Source organism: Leptosomus discolor, chromosome 24 (genome assembly GCF_034619465.1).
Source record: "Leptosomus discolor isolate bLepDis1 chromosome 24, bLepDis1.hap2, whole genome shotgun sequence".
Taxonomy (NCBI): Eukaryota; Metazoa; Chordata; class Aves; order Leptosomiformes; family Leptosomidae; genus Leptosomus; species Leptosomus discolor.
The window spans coordinates 6,643,668-6,663,403 of NC_141414.1; the positions used below are offsets into that span (position 1 = coordinate 6,643,668).

General features: G+C 43.9%; 1 protein-coding gene across 1 annotated transcript in view; it reads left to right on the top strand.

Annotated features, from left to right (window-relative positions):
* Positions 1-19,736, top strand: part of INSR (insulin receptor) — a 49,625-nt gene continuing 29,889 nt past the window's right edge. The window contains exons 1-2 of the mRNA XM_086477602.1: positions 1-82; positions 8,228-8,779. Of these exons, the coding sequence (XP_086333728.1) occupies positions 1-82; positions 8,228-8,779 (634 nt within the window). The remainder of the gene's footprint in view (positions 83-8,227; positions 8,780-19,736) is intronic.

Consider the following 19,736-nt stretch of genomic DNA (forward strand, 5'->3'; position numbering starts at 1 on the left):
ATGGGACCGAGAGCGGTGGCGGCGGCGGCGCTGGCCGTGGCCGTGGTGCTGGCGGCCTGGTGCGGCCGGAGCCGCGGGGAGAGTGAGTAGGGGCCGGGGGCGCGGCCTAGGCTGGGCGGCGGGGCCCGGGTGGCGGCGGCGGCCCGCGGCCCCGCGCCGTGAGGGGGCGGCCCGGCCCCGCCGCGCTTTACCCTTTGTACCTGCTCGGGGCGAGGCGGGGAGGGGGGGGGCCGCCGCGCCAGGCCGTGCCGCGGGGCCGGCGGCTGTGGCGGCTCGGCCGGGGCCTGCGGCGCGGGGGGGAGCGGGGCCCGTCAGCCCTCCCGCGGGGAGCGGCTCGGGTCACCTTCATCCCTGGGTTCGGCGTTTTCCGCCCCAAAGCGCGGTGGGGCAGAGCGGGCCGGGAGGGAGGGCCCGGCGGCGGCCGGGATGGCAGCTGGGACGGTACCGGGAAGGGCTGCAGCTCCCCCCGGTTCGGCTGAGGATTTACTCACCGGCGCGTCCTGACCCTCCGGGTCTCTCGCTCGACCGGGGAGGGTACGGCCGTGCCGGCGGTGGGGCCGCTCCCCCGGGGCTCGGCCTGGATGAGGTGCGAGGACGGGCACGGCCCCCGCCCCGGGCCGGGCAGGGTCTCGGCTGCAGCGCCCCGGAGCTGCTTCCCTCGGCCGGTTTCAGAGCCGGCTCTAGTTTCAGAACCGGGTTTTGGCGCGGTGAGGCGTAGAGTTGGCAGGTTTTGTCTTTGACCGCTTTTTACGGTCTTTCAAATCCCCAGGTACTGAAGGGGGACGAAGCTCGGAGGTAGGGATCGGTGTTTAAACAGGGTCTTGCAAAATACGAGGTGGGGATACAACGAGGTTGTGTTGCAGCTTGCAAACTTGTTAAATCCACGGTTGACAGGAGCTTAAGCCTTAAGAGCTGTTTGGGTGGGTTATGCCAAATAAACTGGCTTAGGAAATTCTAGTTGGAGGTTTTCATTTTGGATGGTGTTTACAGGTGTTTTCTAATAAAAGGAAAGTATTTATTTAAAGAGAGCTAACTGGAAGCATAAATTGTCTGCCCCATAGGCAATCCTATAGACTATCTGTTAGATTTCCCATCAGAAAAGGCAAGAGAATCGTTTCCAGTGTGGACAGTGCAGTGATGGGCATTTTTGAGATGTGTGCGCTATTCAGGGAACAAAGCAGGATGTACCCTTAAGACAGCCTCTTTTTTTTCCAGCAATCAGACAAATTACATATTTCAAAAATACCCCAGTTTCTCCCTCATACATGTTTCTGTGTTAGAAGCCTTGAAAGAGGCCAGTGGTACGGTTTTAACTTGGGAGGGTAAGTTCCAGCTGGCAAGCGTGTACAAACCTGCCCGTTACCAATAGAGAAATGGAAAAGGAAGCTGACATATAGCACTAATAATAAATACATATACAGCTTTGGACCAGCAGTTCCTAATTTGAAAACATTATTATTACTGCTACAGTGAAGCTTCTTACTTATTTATTTAAATCATATTCTGCTTTTTGGGTTGCAAGTGTGCTTGTGATCTTAACTCCCTAATCTTTGCTGTATTACTGTGTGGTAGGAAGATGTGTTCTGCAATTTGTGGATGGAGAAACAGCAGCGATGCACAAGATAGCAAAGCAAAGTCTGGGGTGGAATATTTTTATACCAGTGCAAATACTTTGTAAAGTATTTTGCAGACAAGTTGGATGATAAGGTCCCTAATTCAAAAGCTTTTCAGCCCCTTTGATGTTTGACTCCATTTTCTGAGAATGATTAGATCACACAGCACGACAGTGCAGATGGAAAACAACACACGAACGCGGAGGCCTGCATCAGCGTGGCTCGAAGGGTAAATGCACGTACGATAGTTGCATAAGCAAACAAGTTGTTCCCTGAGCAACGGAACTAATGAAGTCTGCTTTCTTGGAGATTTGTGTCCTGCCTTCTCCGCAAACATGCCCTGTGATAACGCTGCTCTCCAGTGACAATGTCCCCCCGTCTCCGAGCCCAACCATACGTAGTTTTCTTGTGCCCTGTATCTTTCTCTTCCCTTTACTTTTAGAGAACATCAGGTACGAGGCTGGGCAGCATGCAGTAGATGTGTAGGTGGCTCAGTAGGCGAACTGGGTGGATGGTTTGAGTTCATGCTTAAAGCGTCCTTTGGATGGAGACGCTGAATTTTTCCTCCTTAACCCACCCCCAGTTTTCCAAAGCCTTTTAGGAATATGGTATGTGAGAGCTCTCTTCCTTTTTTACATGTGAGTGAAGTGAGTTGGTGAGTTCAGAAGTTACTGAGAGGAGTAGAAGCAAGGCTTAGGGAAAGGAGACCGGACCTGTGCATAAAATGAAGATACATGTATCTTGTTTTGTGAAGAACAACAGGTTTGTGTGTTTTTTTTAATCGCTGTGTAGATGTAATGCAACTTGTTGAAATAAATCTCACGCATGACTCATGCACGTCAGTCCATTAGCTGTGGTATTTGGGGTGGGATTTACCTCACCTAGTTTTAGGCATCTACCAACAGGGGAACTTTGGGATCCTTTTGTGATTAGTAGAAAACTAATCAATGCAGTCGCTAGAGTTTACAGTTCCTCCCCTTCTCACCTCTTCACGTAAATTTGGGTGCTGCCCATGTACTCTGTTGCCTGTTGCTGATGGAGTTAGAAATCCAGCTGAGATCTCTCTGCCTAAATCATCAGGTGGGACAAATTTCACTTTGTATTTCTTTAGTAAGAGCCTTTTAAAACAATTTGCTTCTTAATTATTCTTTCTGGCTCATACAAATTTTTTTTTTGCTCATAAACTCATTAAGAAACTGGTCCCTCGTTCCACCTCAACCCTGTGTTAATTTTTGATGTTGGGACACTCGGTCTTAGAAGGAAATTTTGCTCCCGAGAGTATAAAGTAGAAAGAGTAAGTGCAGCAGGGCAGGGCTGCATCAAAACTAGGCAACAACTGCGTCTCTCAGCTGTCCCAGTGTGCCCTCTTGCTATTTTAAAGAGAGGTAGGACACTACCCATCTCTGAATAGTCTGTAAAACCCGTAAGCTTTCTGGAGGTCAATTTTGGGGTGACTGTCTTGTGGGATATAAATTATGTTGATATTGGCAACATGTAAAACCTGTTCCTGCGCCCTTTGAACTAATGAGGCTCTTAAAGTCTGTCGGTATTGACTTCTGTCCGTTACCCTGAGTGATCTCCCGTGGTCCTGGGACGCTGCCGCTTCGCTGCCTTTTATCTGCGCATGGGAGGCAGAGCAGCCTGAGTCGTGTTTTCTGTTTATGTTTTGAATTGAGTGAGAAGAGCGTAATGATATGGCAAAGCAGGCTTTAGAGGCCAGCCCGTGAGGTTATATATCCTTTTGGCATTAAAGAGGGCAACCTCCGTGCGAGGTTTGCCCTCAGCTCGGCAGTGCTGGCTTGGGATGTTTCTGGAGGGAGCTGGAGGCTTCTAGCCAGGCTCGCTTTTGAGTCCGTGCCTCAGTTTGCTTCATTGCTCAGGTCTAAGTGGCTGAGGCAGAAAACTGAAGTTTAGACATTAGTATTTCACAATTAGCTATTTTCCTGTTTATTAAACTGTTGCTACAGTAGGCTAGGAGCTGTCTCACAGTCCCTTCTACTAACCTGTCACTTAACATGGCATTTTCCTGTCTCAGCAGTTATCCCAAGAAACACCCAAAAGTCCTTTTTCCAGTTTCCTAATAACCGCTTCTGAAAGTCAGCCTTATATAGACTCGCAAAGCTTTTGACTTGACTGAAGTGAGCGTAATTTTTCCTAAATAATTTGTTTATTCAAGTAGGCAGCGAACACTATAAAAATGCAGAATGAACTAATAGTTACCTCAAATGGTTTGTGATCTGTGCAATGCTACGTTATTCTGGTCTTGATTGTTAAAGGGCCAGAGCTCTGAAGCAGTGAATCATTAAGGTTTGGTATCCACATGGTTTACTATAAACAAGGCTTACGTCCCCCTCGTTAGAGACTATCTTGAGAACTAACCTCTGACTTCAGATCTAGTTTCTTCATTCAGTACTTTAAGGTTGTTACCAAACTAGTTTGTTCAAGACGCTTTGGCATATTGGGATTTTTTTGGGTTGTTCGCTTTTATAAAGCGCACCTCGCAACTTTTTTTCTGGGGGGGTCTGATGAAACATGTCTGTAATGATGCTTTGGTTTTTTTAAGTTACTTTAAATAGCCTGGTAACGAGGGATGGAGGAGTGTTTCCTCGCTGGCAGTGTAATGCTGTGCTGCTGGACATTGAGCCTCCCTCTGCTAAAGTTTAGGAATTTACGTTTAGTAGAGGTTTTGCCAGTAGTTCGAACAGGAATAGCTTTGGGCCTACTGCTGGAGAATCAATTTGAGATTTTTATTTTCCTGAAAGCTGATTTATGTGTTTTTTGAAACCAGGTTGTCTGTATTATAAATGACTGCTCAGCTTTGCTCTCCTTCTTCTGGGATCAGACCTGCCTAGCCTTCATACTGAATTGGTGATTAATTCCCCTGTCACTGCAGAAGAAATACTATTGAGAGAAGCTGTGGAAAAAAACGCTTATTACTTTGCTTAAAACTGCTTCTTGTTGTCTTGGTAACAGTAAATTTATAGGGTGACTTAAGCAGCTACTGCATGAACAGAAGATACAAACTGCTGAACAGAATTGAAAAGCATGAAATGATTGAGAACCCTCCAACAAAAAAGCGTATTTTGCTTTGGATGTTCTTAACTCATTATTATCCTTGATCCTTGAGGTGGTAAAAGAAAGGAGCTCAGATACCATGGTGGTATTCATCACCTAAAAACTAAACTGAAGTAAAAAATAGTTCTTAAGTGTGATTTTCTCCAAATGTGGAAAAAAAATCTGTATAAACCCTTTTAATCTTTGTACATTTACAATTATATTAGCCTTTTATTCAGTGGTTTATTTCAGAAACAAACCTCTAATGTGTGTTAAATTCCTCCTAAGTTTCTATTTCAGGCTAACATCGGTGTGCGACGTTGCCTTCTGTTTAAAGGGCTTGTGCAGAAGCCCCCGGTATTGGAGCCCCTTAAGCACCCAGACACTGTGCCAGTGTATTGCGTTGCTGTTGCTCAGCTTTGAAAGCAGCAGAGTTTGAATAACTGGGGTCACAGCCTGGTTGTGTGGAATCTCCTGTCTGGGCTGTGCTGGCGGCACTAATTACAAATAATGCATTCTGTATCAGCGTTTGGAATCGGTGGAAAATAGAAAAATAGTTCTAAAATGCAAACAATTGGGTTGTGAATTAGAGCTGGCGCTTCCAGCTCTTTGTAGGATTATTTAAGTCTTCAAAATGCTTTTGCAGTTTACTCCCAAGCTTTACCTGTCTCTTTTTAGATCCAGCTTCAGCTAACCTTTCTTCTTTAACACGCCTGGTCAAAATATTTGGCCGTCTTAGCCTCTGGTCACCTCCTCTGTGATCTCCAGCGGGCGGTGCGTTTCAGGATGGGGAGAGCTGAAGGCGAGGGAGATTTAGACCCTGCGTGGGTGTTTAGGTCGTTGCATTTTTGGGGGAGCTAGGAAGATCTTTGAGCAACCTTCCAGCCACTGGGACGAGGAGCAGCACTACGTGTGTCGTCAGGGATACGGGTCAGATTCACAAGTCACTGCTTTTTGAGTATGTCGGAAAGTGGCGAGTGCTGTGAACTCCAGGGGCGCAGAGGTGCTGAGGATCGGGCTGTTGCTAGACAGAAGCAGAGAACGCTCTCCAGGCAGCCTTGCTGGATGCGTAGCCCTTCCTCAGCCAAACAGGATCACGGTTTTCCTTGGTGCTTGGCACCTCTGCTGCGTGGCGTGGGGCTGCTGCGGCAGTTGGCCACCCAGGATAGCTCCTTCTGACCGGGTTCCTCAGCTTTGTTACTGGATGATGGGAAGATTTTTGTAGCCTGAAGTGCAGCTGCAGCACTTGGAGGACTTCATCCTGACTGTACCAGACTGCAGTTCTTCTCATTTGTGCTCGAGCGTTTGTGGTCTTCTCTTCCCCTGGAGCTGAGCAGGGATAGCTGCGTGGATTAAGGGGTTGTCTGGGGGCCAGGTTGTGGCCAATTTCTAGTGACTGACCTAATTCTAGTTGAAACGATGAAAGACTCAGGTAATTATGCTTAGTGTATAGATGCATTTTGTGGCCTTGAGCCACAATAAAAGCCTAGAGCTTTTAGTGCTGAAAGTAATTCTTAGCCTGTAGAATTGAGCTGTATTTTTTGACCTTTCCTTAAGGGCAGCTGTATACATGCAGATTACTCTAGGTAGTACTTCATACTGTGATACAGCAACTGGTCATGGGTACCACCTCAGCTGGCTGCATTTTACCTGTGTGCTCAGCAAGCAATAAATAAGAACCAGGGTGGTGGATATTGAATTTATCAGATAGTTTTAGCTGCGTGGGTGGCTTGTACATTGAATTTCAGTGTTTGAGTTTTATTTGTCCTTCTGTTGTTTCTCCTTTCGTGAAGAAACTACTGGCCTGCCCTGCCACACGCTCGCTTCCTTGAAAATACCTATCTTAATTGTTTAAAATTTAGTATTCAGAGTACTTGAACTGAATCTGTGGCTCTCCCGGTTCCTTTAGCCCACAGTTGGGATGTGCAGCAAGACAGCTTTCTGGGTTGCTTCCAGTTTGGCTGCAGTTTTTCACAGGGCAAAGAGGTTGCTGCTAGTTGGTCATCAGATTTCCTTTCCCACTTTTAAAAAGTACATCCTTGATCTTTGAGGCACTGTGTACATTAGCTTTTTCTTCCAGAAGGCAATTTATGAAACAACTTGGATATGGTGCCAAAAATTCCCATTGGGCAATAACATTGCTTCAAATCCTACCTTAGTGTTGCCAGATTTATTTTTTTTTTTTATTGCAGTGGAGCAAATTTTTGAATAATCATTTAGATATTTGCATAGAATTTATTTTTAACCCACACAGCAGTGGTCTGTGTAAAACCATGAGGAGTCAGACAATTGTAAGTATTAAACGTCTGTCTCTGCATCAGTTTTGTGAGGCCTGATTGTTGCTGGGTGATTTCCTGAAGCTGTGATGGGGTAATGTTGTAGTTGGTGAGCTTTACATGGAGTGAGAAAAAGAGTAAAGCCCCTGTGCTTTTAATTCAGGGGAGCCTGTCTCAGCTATAGACAATAGAGAGAATCCCTAATGGGGATGCAGTCTTCAAAAAAAAAAAAAAATTAAAAAAGAATCCACCTGGACAGGACAGGGAAATGGTCCGTTTGCACCGCTGTACTGCCAAGCAGGCTTGCCTCTCCGCAGGCTTCTCCCTTGAACATTAAGGTCCGGCTGAATATTTCTGCGAGGTTTCATTTTAAAAGAATTATCACTGGGACTTTGGTTGTGCTATACAGGCGTGAGGCTCTAAATTTCCTTCTTGATTTCTTATCTGTGCTTTGAGTTAAAAAAGTATTTCCCTACTCAGACTTTTTTGTTTCTGGCTTTTCCTGGTGTCTGGATTCAAATTATTCTGCTTACCTTCTAATTTATGTTTCATGTAATTGTTCACTTTGCTGGTTCTATGGGTTACTGGTTCTACTAAATAAACTGTCTGGACAATCAAGGCAGGGAGATTTGCAACCTTGAGAAAATAATAACAAAAAAAGCCCTAAAACCTAATCTGAGAAGAATGCTTAGGGCAAAAATTACTAGTGTAGTAAATTACTTCTGTCAGTAAAGTCTGGGCAAGAGCGTAGGCTGTGCTCTCGCCTGTGTGTATTTCCAGGTTTTCCTGCTCTCTTCTGAAGCACTACCATTTCCGAGCCATTATTCTTTTCCTATCTTCCCCTCCCTGCAACCATTCTAAATTACTTCCTCTAATCCACTGGCATTAATTGCACAATCTGAGATGAGGTAGGTGTGTCGCTGGCAACCATCTAAAGAAAACAGACTCTTGTTGCATAGACATCTCTCACTTCTGTAAACGCCAAATGACGTCCAAGGACTGGTGCTACAACTGCAGTCGTGACAGAGGTGATATCCAGAACTCAAGATGGCGGAAAAAATGATGAAATACTCTTTTCAGGCGTATTGTGTAACCATATGCCAGGGACCGTTCCCCGCAGTGTATTTCTTAACGCTTGAAGCCTGCGTTACCAAAAAGGACCTGGTCGTGAATTCTGAGCGTAGCTAGATGTTTACGGTGTGGCTGGACAAAACTGCGCCTTTAGAAAACTAAAATAATTACTTTTTCTTACATAACTAACTGACATTGTTCGTTGCCTTCCAGTTTGCAGAAGCATGGACATTCGCAACAATCTGACCCGGCTGAACATGCTGGAGAACTGCACTGTGATTGAGGGCCACTTGCAAATATTGCTGATGTTTAAAACCAAGCCTGAAGATTTCCGTGAGCTCAGCTTTCCTAAACTGACTATGATTACAGACTACTTGCTTCTTTTTCGTGTGTATGGCCTGGAGAGTTTAAAGGGACTTTTCCCCAACCTCACTGTGATTCGAGGAACTCATCTGTTTTTTAACTACGCGCTGGTCATTTTTGAGATGGTTCACCTGAAGGAGATCGGCCTCTATAACCTGATGAACATTACTCGAGGTGCTGTGCGGATTGAGAAGAACAATGAATTATGTTACTTGTCCACAATTGACTGGTCAAGGATTTTGGATTCCGTAGAAGATAATTACATCGTGGCCAACAAGGATGACAAAGAAGAGTGTGGAGATGTGTGTCCGGGAACTGTGAAAGGGAAGAGCAACTGTCCGCCTACTGTGATAAATGGCATTTTCATTGAACGCTGCTGGACACACGATCGCTGTCAGAGAGGTGAGTCTGCAGAGTGGTGTGTGTCAGCTGTGGGTTTGCTGTCAGTTTTTAACCTGGCCCATCTATTGGAAGTCTAATAGGTACCTGTTAATTGCTACCTGTAAGCAGATGTTCCTAAAAGCAAGGCTTATTGACCTCTTAGGTGAAGAGAGGACCTTTGGGATGGGGCTGTTGTAGCAGTTCTTTCACCTCTGTGAATAACGTATCCAAAACCGTTGTGTTTGGGTTCTGTGGAAAGTTAGGGACTGCCTAGAGCTCACAGTTTAACGGACTGTGAGTGTAACTGGTGTCTTGTATAATATTTAAAGTGATATTAGTGTCTCTTGTGGGGCTTGGGTAGGGGAATTAAAGTCCAGATTGACTGAACGGCCGCAGCAAGCGGAATCAGAGTGGTGGGGAAAAGTCTTTATGGAATAAGCCCAACTCTAGAAAGGTGCAATTACTTTTTTACTGAAGCCTCCTGCCATAAAAAGGTGTAAGAGACGTGGATGAGCGAGCAACATTTGCACAGAGTGAGAAGCTGGAAGCCAAGTCAGACCTGAAGGGAAACGGAGAAGGAGGAGAGAGGATCTGGATGGGGTTGCCTGTAGGAGGAGTCCTGGGAAGGGTGAAGTAGCTGGGCTTTGAGCCCGGGGCTTTGGTTCAGGGGAGAAGGTGTATTCAGAAAGTTAACTGCTGTTGGAACGCCTGAACTCCAATTCTTAAACTGCATTAGGATCGCTTTTAACTTCATACAGATTTGTGTTTTCCAAACTTGGAACTGAGCTTAAGTTTAGCTTTAATTATATATTTACTTTGATTTATGTTAAATCCAACTGACGGGGAGCAAAGTGAATTGAGGTAAAACTGAACATTAGAAGTTGTCTGTCTTTCTGGAGGTAGTGCATCCAAATGAAGCAGTGTGTCCTAAGACGAAATTAGGAGACTTGCGGGCTGGAGAGAATTTCTTGCCAAGCTTTAAAGGGCAATTCTGAGTGCTAAGTGCCAAATTTGAGAAGGAATTCCTACCAGTATGCATAAACTAATGAAATTAATGTGGTTTCCCCTCTGCTACTCCTCAGCCCAGAATCATCTAGCTTCCTTTTAAAGAAAGTGGTTATTTTTTGTTGCCAGAATAACAGGGTATGAGCAAGAAGATGCAAACACGTACGTGTGTTCTTTTTTTAAAATGAAAAATAAGGTTATAAAGCGTTCTCATTTGTAAACTCTTTTGGTGTATGGTGATCTGGTTATCAGCAGCACTTAAACCTGGTTTCTTATGCATTTGTGTTTTATGTGTTCTGCTATTAAAGATCTAACTGAAACTTTTTCTGTGGCTAGACCGCTCGCAATGTCCCCCGTTCCTGTGAATTTTCCGGGGCTGTGCTATAGCAGGCTGGAATGTATGGGTTCTCTCCTTCATGTGACTGCCTAGTTCCATGAAACCTGTAGGAATGTAATATTTTACCATTGGGGCAGAAATCTCCGCTCCTGAGCCTCTCGTACAAATTCAGCTCGGCTTAGTGGAGGATGCCCGTGCAGTGTCACACGCTAGCTCAGCTTCGCTACCTGAGGAAGCCGAGCTAGTAAGGCCACTTGACTTGAATCTGAAATTGAAATTTGAATTTGAAAATGGTTTCAAAAGTAATTATACGCAGATGCTCCCATCTGGTTTTCTGTGTTCCTTGTAGAAGATTTAGAGAAGCGATGCCTCTACATATTTTGGCTGTAATTGCTGTGCATTTTCAAAACCACTTAACAAGCCACGCTTATCTTTGTTTTGAATGCTAAGATTTGTACTTTTCTTTATTGGTAGCTGGTGTTCTCAACAAGCTGGCATGTGTATTATATTGTGCCTTGTGACACCTGCCTGTATGCCTCTTGAGTTATTGTAGCAGCTTGAGTAGTCTTTTAGACTTCTTTGAGCAGCCTTTAGACTTCCAGCACACACAGTAACTATGGTAGAGATTCAGTGACATTTCTTTAGTGAACCCGTTGGTGGAATCGCAGTGTTCTCTGTTCTCGTGCCAGCCATAACGTATCCTCAGCGTGTGTAATGGTTTTGTCAAGATTATTAAGAGCTTGTGTGAATTGTACTTTGGCTTTCCTTAGCCTGAAGAGCCTCGTAGCAGCTCCCAGGACTGAGGGTATTAATGGCACGAAATCTTTCCCTCTGCATTTTTGCTGCTTACCGAGGAATCTTCAGCAGCTAATGCTGTGCTGAAGTCTCCTGTCTCTCTGGTGTTAAGAGTATTCCTCTCTTTTACTTTTGCTCTTTGTCTTTTAACTAATGTGAGAGTGAAATGTAGCAATTTCAGTATGACTTCCTTGGGGGAAGTTTGTGTTTGTGTGGTGTTTGTTTTAATGCAGGTTATCTGTGTTTGTTTTATAAAACTTGGTGTAGAATCTCCTGTTTGCTGTTTTTTGTTTTGCATCTCTGGATGGGAAGTGGTTGCTATCTAAACCGACAGCGCTGCTGGATCGTGCTACTGCCCTGGGACTGCAGGCCAGGATATTTTGTTTGCTGTTTTGTCTACCGGAAGAAATCCATGAAGAAAATGTAAATATTGATTGTTTTGATGTTACAGAGTGTGTGTCAATTGACAGAGACAAGTCCCAAGCTGACAAGTTTTTTCCAGCCTGCAGAGCTTTGAGTCTTGCTGGAGAAAATAAGGAGATGGGCAAGAAGGTTGAGAGAGGACATGTGGGAAGGCTGAAAGATGTTGCAGAAAGGGAGATGGCAATGGCTGGGGTTGAAGTGGGGTCCCTGGGTGAACCCCATCTCTTCCACCCCAGTCCCTGACCTTCCCCTGCCTCCTCTCTGTGGTAGCTTCCTTCACGTGATCCCTGCCACACCTCATATTGATCATGGGATATCTTTATTTTAATCATCACAGATATCCCAGTTAACTCCAAAACTAACTTCAGTTATAGCATGTAATTATCTGAGGCACACATCCAAGTCTCTGACTCATCCTTGCAGCTATAACTCAAGCCCAGAAATTTTTTCAGTTGGTGATAACATGTTCAAGACAACAAAGTAAAGGATCTTCTTACAGACGTTAGAGCTAAGGTTGTGGATGAAACCGGCTGGGAGGAACTGAAATGATTTGTGGGCAGCTGCACACGTTGAAAAAAACAGTTGCGATATTGAGGAATCTGTGTCTGAGTGCAAAGATGTGTAGATGGATATACCATAGACTGAGGTTGGTCGGGATGCGTGTCCTGGAAGTTTTCTTTTCTTTTTTCTGGATCCCTTGTGTGGTGTGAAAAGCGAGTCGGTTCAATTAAGGCCAACTCATGTTATATTTTGGGTAGGAAGGGAGGGAAATATGTAGTCTGTTTGGAATTTGGGTCTAGCCTTATGCTGTTTATGGCAGCCAAGCGCTGTTCCTGTTCTGGAGGTTTTGTAACTCTTCAGCCCACATTTTTCTAAGGGTTTTTTTCTTTACATACGTATTTTTATTGCCGTAACAACGTAGTTCTTGGTTTGGTGCAGCATGTTCACGCAGATTGCGACTTTGCTGAAGAATGCAGACAACAAAAATGCTGGAAATGCTACGTCCTAGACCTCAGTCTGGATCTGCCAAACATGGTTTTCATATTTTGCATTTTTTTCCACATTTTTTTTTTTCTGTAATAAAAATGCTATATGTCTGTCACTCCGCTTGCGGAAGGAACAATTCCCTCTGAAACGGGATTTCCTGCCAATTCTCTTCGCAGTCTGTCCATACATAATTTGAAGCAGTCTGATGGCTTTGACAGTCTAATTATAAAGGCGAGTTCAGCCATTTACTTGCATATCGGGTCATCTGGAGGTGGGGTAAGGTAATAGGAAGGAAAAGTGTGATGGCCAAGTAAAAGTGACCAGGAAAATGATCTGCAATATCAGACACTGAATATTGAAGGGCAGCATTCCTGGAATATAAGGATGAATTTCTGAAATATAGGCTTCGTTCCTTAGAGGATACGATGAAATTCAAGTTGGCCTAATCATCCTGAATGAGACCTTTGCAGGAGTCTGTTGTCTGCTTGATCTTGGGACTTCACGCTGCCAGGGAATTTGAGTTACTCAGAGTGCAGGCCATTTCAGGTTTGTTGATAGACTCGTTCTTCGATCTGTTATCTTGCTTTATGCGATAAACCCAAAAGTTGTGTCTCTCAATTAGGGCAATCTAGAATTTGTTGCAAAATATTAACCTCACAAAAGGAAAGTGGAAAGTGTATGAAACCATCTGGACCAAGTGAAGAGGACAGTAGAACAGCTGACAGAAGGGTTGAGAGTCTGGAGTAATTGACGTGCAGAGGAGCTGCTCCAGAAAGGTACTGTATGAAAAGAATAATGTTTGTCTGGATTTTTTTATGATGTTGGGGAAGCAGGTCTGGAGACTATGGATACAGCAGAATCTCACTTTAATTTTCCTGTGATTTATCCAGGGAAAATTCTGGGACAGGTAAGGAACTGAAGAGTAGCTTCAGTAGCTTGCCTTGTTTCCTAGTACAAGCAACACAACAAAGCACGCGGAAAAACATTGCTCAGCCCAAAATGTCTTTCAACTGCTATGAAACAGCACCGAGTGTTTTTAAAGAGACTGGTGCCAGAAGAAATTCTGCAACTATGAACATCTTCAAGGCAGGTTTGAATAACAAAGTACAGAGGTGTGTGTGGGAAACGTTTTGTGATGTTTACTTAGGTAGAAATATTACTTAGCAACAGCTTCCTGTAATTTTTATGTGCTGGGAATTTCTGTAACCATAGGCTTAGTTTTATTACCTCTGTATGGGAAAAGGGGTCTCGAAGCACTGAACAGACTGAGCCGACCTCAAGGGCGAGATATTTTTAAAGCTTTAAACAAAAGAAACTTTTCCAGTTGCTACCACATGAAGTGGAAGTGCTTCTTTTATTTGGAGATCTGATAAGAAGTGCCTTTTTTTTTTTTCCCCAGCTCTGACAAATGCCAGATGGAAGTTGACACCCGATAATCTCACTGGGGTGTCTGTTCTGAACCTTGCCAAGCGACAGCTTTATTGAGTGCATGTAGTGCTTGTGGTTGGGGCTATTGTGATGCTTGCAAACGGCTAGACATCCTAAACTAATTCACTTTAGCTTATTAAGAGTAGTTAAGAGATTTATGGTGCTTGGTGGCGTGATGCAGCCCAGAATTGGGGGAAAAGGGGTGGAAACAATCACTCCATACAAATGGCTATTTAAGATTACCCTACTTCAAAAACACCAAACAAAACTTGGGGCTCTGAAGAAGCATCTAGTTCGGCTTTCTCCACTGACCTGGGGTGACAGAAGACTGGGATTTCAATGCTTAGTTTCAACTTGCCGAGAAATCTCCGTGCATGCAGCTCCCGTGGTCTCGCCACATTTATGTTTCTTTGGCTTCTTCACTGCTGCACCTTTACTTAAATGCAGGGGTTGAAGATTTTCTTCCCCTGCCCCAATTCATGACAGGCACTGTAGACAGAAGCCACTGTCTGATCCGTTCCATCTTTAGAGCATTTGAACAAGAACTAATTCCTAGCTCATCCAACAGTTAATAAGCAGTAAATATAGAGAATTCGCTCCAAAGTTAGGAGATCTTAATTTCTGTACAGAGTTCTTGTCAAGACAAAGGGTTTTGATTAATTAAAAAGGAGAATGAGGTATTTTGCTGCTGATACGGTGAAAATTGGAGAAGTTTTCATCTGGCTTAGTTTGGGTGGCCATTTTAATTCTTTCATCCTTAGCCCCTTCCCCAAAGTTAGTTTAGGTTAGTGCCTGGGCTGAGGAGGCTGAGGAGAGTTGGGACACTTCACAGGCAGTGGTTCAGCACTAGTGTTAGTGGAAGATGTTTGAAGGTCTCTGTTCAGTCTTCAGTGGTGACGTTGACTGCTTGTGATTCCGAAGGGTGGTGTGCCAAGGGTGCTTCAGGTAGAATACTTATTTTTCCCACTTCTAGAACAGTTCCGGGTTACCTTATATTTGCTTGAACAAGGGAACCTGCAGTACCCCTTGTTAGATAAAATACAGAAGACTGACTGCACTCGGCAGACATACCTGTTGGAAAACGCTGCTGTCTGGGCATGGATGTGAAACGGGAAGTCACAGAATGTTTAAAAAAAAAAAAGTACTGAGCAACAGCGTTAACCTGTGTTAGTAATGCATGAATGGGAGAGCTGCGAATGGTTCACCTGCTGTGATGTGTTTGCTCGGGGAGGAGGAAATTTGTTTCATTCAGAGCAAATCCTGCTGATTGTTGGGAGTGCTTTGGTGCTGTAAGTGAAGATAAGGAACTGGCCAGCTTATATATCCTGTATGTTTTCCTCCCTTCACCCCTCCTCCATGAAGGCAGAGCAATGATTCTGTATTGTAAATCTTAAAAATTTTAATTAATTGTAAAAATATTCTAAATCAAATGTAATTCTGACGCCCCTTCCCAGATTTCAGCAAATAGAGCAAAATAAATCTTAAGCTGTGTGCGACGGTATAACGTTCTTTCGATTCATGATGAAGAAACTGGAAATCTTTGTTGTAGAAGGCTTCGAAGGGATTGTGAACCGTTGAGTCCATACAAAGAAGTGTATTCAGGGCGTGTGAGAAGACCAACCGAAATATGTCACTTGGCAAAGCTCTCTGAAACACGTTTCTCTATCAGGAACTGGATTTGATGGGGATTGCCTCTGTAAATAAATTCTGTGTTTAAAAAAAAAAAAAAACCCAACCACAGAACAAAACACAAAAAAAGGTCAAAAAAACCCCAGCTGTGACCAGTGTAAAGATTGTTTCTAACTGAAAGGTTGAGAATTTCAGGACCTTTTGATTCATTACAGAGATGGTGAATAACCAACTGTGTCCTGGAGGAAGCGACACTAACCCTTCTGTCAGTTTGTAACAATAGTTGGTTAAAAGTTCAATGATCATGCTTCCCAATTATATCCTATAATTGTGTGCAAGTTCCTATTGGAGGGATGTGAATGAACTTGCTGGGATGTTTATGCTTTGTAATTACAGCTGTTGGTTAACTGAAAAGAACCCAACGATATTGGGTAGGGGAAAGTGGGGGGGTACTGGCTGGGACGGTCCAGCAGCCTCTCAGTTCACTGACCCCTAAGCGTGTTCCTCATTTGGTGTTTCGTAAAAAGTGAATTGTCTGGGGCAGGGAGGGAGGAGGTTCGTCTCGGTTTGTTGATCAGAACAAAGCCTGCTGGCCCGGAGGTTGTGAGGAAGGGAAGGTTTATAGGGCAAGGGAACAGGCATGGCTTGGAGTTGTTCAGCTATAATTTCTGAATCAATTTTGATATTTTCTCGCTCTCAATAATGTGAGTGAGATGCTGTTACTGTCTGAGTTTGTTCTGAAATATCTGAAAATAGAAACTGAGATTTTACTAAGCAACCTGTGGCAAAAAAAAAAAAATCAAGTTCCAGCTATTGCACTGAACTGAGCATCTGGAAATCTCTCACTCAGAAACTCCAGACATCATGCTAAAACTCTGTCATATCAGCAATTATTTATGATTGAGAAAGTACGTAAAGAATGCTTGCTCTTGAAGGTGGGCTTGGACCCTGCTGGGCCATGAAAGAAACGATTAGAAACTCTTCGGAATGATGCAGAAAGCTTTACCGGTGTACGTGGTTTCCTAGAAATAAGGCACGTGCGATTCAGCAGACATCCTTGGATAACTAAGCATTTTTCTGTTACCACTTTGAACTTCCTTAGGCATCCCTGTTGCACTACGACACTGCCAGGATTTTAATACTTTATGAGCGATGAAAGTATTCAGTAAAATTTGAGTATCAGACGAATGTTACTGTTGTCTTTTCTGCAAAAACAAACCAATTAAATTCTATGAGTTGTGAAAACACAACAGCAGTGATTGTTTTTCCTGGTCTTCGGTCTTTTCTGAATGTCATCTTTCTGAAGTAAGGCTGATCGCCCTGAATGTGTTTACACAGCTTCAGTTCGGGATGAATGAGTCCAAGAGCTCCCTTGTAAGTACCCCTCAAGAGCTCCCAAAAGCCAGAGAGGAAATGGAGCTCCTCAGTGTGATGTCTGACTGTCTGAAAGTCTCGCCCAGCGGAGCCTTAACGCGGCTTAAAGGAATAAGGCTTTTGTTTTGAAACTGTATTTGAAGGGAAGCCTTTAAAGCTCAATAAACTATTTCTCTGTTCACTCAATTCTGTGGGTTTTAGGCTTGGGGAAGCTGCACGCTCTGTGTTTCTGGCAGAAGGGAAAGCGTAACGTGCAGTAGCAGTCTTACCTGGAGACTTGCTGAAAAAGTGTTTGTGTGAAAACTGGTGCTTTATCTGAAACAACCTCTCATCTCAGCGGCAGGTTTCTACAATTATTAAATTGGCAAAAGAAATGTCACGTGTCGATAACTTTTTCCTTGGGTTTCTCTTCCATGCTCCAATAACCTTATCTCCAGGGCTGCTTAAATAATTTGTATAGTGTTTGGCTGCTCTTTCAATGCTTAGATATCAAGTTTCTAGTCTGCAACAGTAGTCCACAAGTCTACTAGAACTAGATATCTGCGTCAAGCGTCAGGTTTTGTTCTGGGGAATAGGAAATATTCTCCTTAGAGCCTGTACAGTGTGTGAATTCGGTGGGTGTGATAAGAAAAATGTCCTTGTGTTTTGGATGGCTCTCTTGGCGAAAGGAGGAGTTGCTGCATGACGGTTCTTGTTGACGAGCACAGGGGAAGAGCGTGTTGTTTTTCCACATGCGCTAATCTGTGATAACAAAAAGAACTCCAGATTGTGTTTTTCAAACGCGCTTTAGGTCTCTCGGTGCTCAGATTTGCCAGTGACTAACCACTGCGGTAATACATCCATCCACCCAAAGCCTAATTTGAAGTGGCACCGTTTCAAATATGAGCCTTGCTTTGATACTGAAGGAGGCTGAGCAGGACTCAGCAATAAACTGTCGAGTGTTTTGCTTTGTACGACGTGTTTTGCTTCGTACAAAGTATTTTGCCGAGGATCGTGCGCTGGATGTGGCCTTGGATACCCCTGATCTCCTCTCAGCACTGCCATTGGCCTCTTGGGTGATTCTGTGCCCCTCTCTGTGCCTCAGTGGTTGTCTGTAACGCGGAGGCGGTCAGAGCGACTTGCCGACGAGCTTGACTTCGATAAACTTCAGATGGCAAATGCAGGAAGTGCCTTGAGGCAGATTTTAACTTTAAGATGGGTTTAGACAAGCAACTATCAGAAATGACTTAGGTAAAGTATTTGATCTGGCCTTGGACAGGTGGATGGACTGGTCAGCATCCTGAAAACTTCTTCGGCTCCCTTCCAGTGGAAGATTGCTTTCAGTAACGGCAGCTCTGTGCTGAGATTTGAAACCTCCAGAGTTTGCTTAAGAAAAAGACTCTTTGTCTCTGGAGAAACTGATATGGCTTCAGGTTTCTTCTGGAGGAGAGTCCCATCTCGTTTTCTTGCTAGATAATGCTAGTTTGTGTAATTATTTTTTTTCCCCAGAGGACTCTATCCATTGTAAGGTTATTTCCGCAAGTTTCCCCCCCACACACACAGTAATTACCCCATTTGGGCTTTGGCAGGTGTCGTGGCTCACGCGATGGTATCAATTAGACCAGCTCTGAATAGTTTTAATTGCTGTGAAATGGACAATGCTGATGGTAGCTCATGATTAGACCATATCTGGACTCTCGTGCTGATAAACATCCACAAAGCTGAAGCTTTTTAGCAACCGTGGCGCAGCCTGCACGGTTCGTGTTACGTAGCAGATTGTGTTTCTCTCGATGGCCGAGCGTCGTTTAACGGGCGGATAATGAGGCTTTTGCTAATACTGTCCTTCCTCGTATTGAACTAAGTGACTTCAGCGATGGTTGGTTTTATTTTAAGAGCTTACCACGGCAGAGGCATGAAATAAAAACAGAATTTTCACGCTTCTGACAATTGACAGTTGGAGCTATTAACTGTTGTGGGAGAAAGATGGAGAATTCAAGATCTCCCCTGAGTTTACTGTAACTTCAGAAGATTCAGTTCCCACATTGTTGGCCTCTCCTTGTTGGGATGGCAAAACTAGTTTGGGATTAAATTCCTTCAGATTACAACTTTCTCTTGCATAATTTACGAGGAGAAATAGATTAATAACCTCTAAGGGTGGCTTGTGCAACGTAGTTAATGGTTTTTGTACTAATCTGTACAAAGAAAAATCCCATTTTTTTTCCTTAGGGTTGTGTTTGCGTGGCCTTTTGTGATTTTATTTTAATTTTTTTTTTTAATATATAATTTCTCATTTGGCACTTTGATTAGAGAAGCAGAGTGATGTGGCGCAGCACACGTCCTGTAGATCAAAAACTGTACGGATCAGTATGTTTGTAATGAGAAGCGATTAAGGAGAAATTTATCTGGACAGAGCTGAGCTGGATAGTTTGTGCGGGGCTACATGTTATATACATTGAATTACTTGAAATTGGGCATTGCTGGTATGCCAAAGATGACGAGGGCAAGTAGTAAATACAAATACATTTCATAGAGAGGTTTCAACTGCTGGGCTCTGGGACTGCAAGCAGACAGTATCTATTTCAGTACTGCGAAGTAAATTCTTATACCTAGAAATAAACTGTGGAGAGCACCCTCACAGCTTTGGGCAGAGAGAGAAGGGTGTATAAATTAGTGGGCATGAGCTGATGAGGCCAAAAGGACTAGAGTGGTTGAGAGAATATTATATGGGTGCATATAATCTATGCATTTGATACTAGTATGCCTAGTAATGAGATACTGCGTAGATTTCTGCTTTCCACAGTTCAAATATGATTTTGAAAAAAATTATTGTAGGTTCAGGGGAAGCCATGACACTTACTAAATTACCAGAAGACATGCTTTACAAAACTTAGTTTTGGATGTATCTACGTGGGCAATAAATCTGGTAACAGAAAGATGTGCCTGTTAGCCCTTTAGTGAATCCTTGTGTGCCCTGGCTGCTCGCATGGGGTGTAACTGCTCCGGTTTGATTCCTGCCAGGGT